At 42.0% G+C, this 2,136-nt stretch overlaps 1 protein-coding gene across 1 annotated transcript in view; it reads left to right on the forward strand.

The window, feature by feature from the left end:
* Window positions 1–424: 424 nt before the first annotated feature.
* LOC107100872 (nuclear factor of activated T-cells, cytoplasmic 4-like) overlaps window positions 425–2,136 on the forward strand; it is a gene marked incomplete at its 3' end in the record, with an annotated part of 16,526 nt that continues 14,814 nt past the window's right edge. The window contains exon 1 of the mRNA XM_015399535.1: window positions 425–1,056. Within this exon, the coding sequence (XP_015255021.1) occupies window positions 870–1,056 (187 nt within the window). The remainder of the gene's footprint in view (window positions 1,057–2,136) is intronic.

The following is a 2,136-nucleotide window of genomic DNA, read 5'->3' on the forward strand; positions in this document are numbered from 1 at the left end:
ATGTTCACTAACTGACAGTTAACACTGCAGCCCTGGTGGCCCTGCAGCTGGTCCACAAGCTGAGGTATCAGAGACTTTAGCTGCTCCTCATTAGAATAACAATCATACTGTTTTTAGCCCAAATATGTGAAACATGAACCCTGATGCTCAGTTTAGTCTGAAGTGAAATAAAGACAGATATAATGATGGGAAGCAACACGGGAAAAGTTTAATGGGTAGAGTGTATTAAGAGGATGTGAAGTAAATATTATAGAAAGAAACCCCAGAAAAGGGGGGAGAGGAGTGAGTGAGGGGGAGGGAGGGGGTTACCCATGACTGACACATACAGAGTCCTATGGGGAATGAGTAACAGAGCAGCCGGGGCTGGGAAACCCACCCAAAGGCAATTAAGGGTAAAGGACGACAGAAATATTTGATGAACTTTTTTCTTCTCTCTCGCTGCCTCTGACGGGACGCAGGAAGGAGTCGTGGGATCTGGATGGCTCTGGAATTAAGGAACCCTGTTTACTGGCGGTATTGTTTGGGAAAACATTGAACATTTTTCCTGAAGGATGATTTAATGCTGACCGCAAAGCATCCGGTTGGATAAACTTACAAATAAAGCGACACGAAGCTGAAACTTTTTTCTTTATTTAGGTGGAAAGTTGAATCAAAACCCTGAAGAAGGAAAATATATATATATACATATATATATTAACAAATATATATATATATGTTTATTTTTAATATTTTTGTTTATTTATTTTTTGCGCAATGATGCGCTGATTAGAAAGGGCTGAAAGTTCTTGAAACACTTCTTGGAAAGTTTTTTTCTTCCTTTTTTTGTGGCGCACTTTAAGATAGAGAAGGGATCGTTGGGTTTTGATCCGATGGGGGCCGCGCCGGGCTCGGGCTGGGAGGAGGGCGAGTTCGAGTTCAAGTTGGTGTTTGAGGAGGACCAGCCTCAGCGGCAGATCCAGGGGCCCACCCCGGCGCGCACTGCCGAGCCAGAGAGCTCCGTCTCCGGGGAAGAGGAAAATGATGGCGCCCTGTTGCGGCTGGACTCCAACAATCTGGGTTAGAGTCATCATTTAAGTTCAGGCTGCAGTTAAAGAAGCTGCAGGCCTGCTTTCTTAATGCATGGGAACGTTTATGCGTGTTTGTATAGTTGCATGTACTCTAATGAGGGCCTCCAGCCATATGCATCTGCTGTTTGTGTTTGGGACTGAATGCGTGCCTGTTTCCCTGGGTGAATTCTCACCGAGGCTTTGTTTTCCAGTATGGTATGCATCTGCGTGCATATCTCGCTGTATTCCTATTTGTTGCGCGCATTTGCGCGCGTGTTTGGACATGTGTGCGTGCGGCCCCAGACTCAATGTGTTTCTAATCAGCTGTGCGTGTGAGCAAAGTTAACAGCTGCCATCTGGGAAGGAACCTCAACCTCTGTGTGTGCTGAGCTGAGCGCACCTCCTTTCTCTCGCTCAGCCTCCATCTCCCTCTTATTTTTAACCGCAAAACTCTCAGAAACACGCTCAGTATGAAATCGTTTGTTTAACATCCGCAAAGGTAATACGTTTAACTATCAAATCCTGGGGATGAAGTGGAAGACAAAGTAAGAGATCCACCAAACACAGAGATCAGATCTGATTAATAACATACTCCCTTTTTTAAATTAAGTGTAATCAAACCTTTACTTATAAATAGGAGAAAAAAGAGGCATAAATGGGCCCATTATTCTGTTGAACTCATTTTTTTATTATAAACATGAGCTTTTTGGTACAGACATATGCTTTTATATTAAAACCTTTGGATAGTTTTACCTATTTTAAGGGTTGAGATGCACCAATCCATTGGCAAATGATTGGAATCCTCCCACACAACTTTAAACTATTCTTCCTCTCAGATTTTCCTGCTGAAATTTCTGTCTTATTGAATTTATCAAAACAAAGAAATGCAAATATGTTTTGTTTTAAATGCATGATCTAGGAGCATCAGCATCGATTAACCAGTAATATAATGGTGTATTTTGTCCTCTGAAGATGACATTTCCGACTTCAAAATTAGATATTTCAGCTGAAACATTACCAACAAAAGTTGGTAATTTGAAGCAGAAATTTGAAGCAACAGGACTAGACTAGACTTATACAGTCAAGATGG

Source organism: Cyprinodon variegatus, unplaced genomic scaffold (genome assembly GCF_000732505.1).
Source record: "Cyprinodon variegatus isolate N-32 unplaced genomic scaffold, C_variegatus-1.0 Scaffold1022, whole genome shotgun sequence".
Taxonomy (NCBI): Eukaryota; Metazoa; Chordata; class Actinopteri; order Cyprinodontiformes; family Cyprinodontidae; genus Cyprinodon; species Cyprinodon variegatus.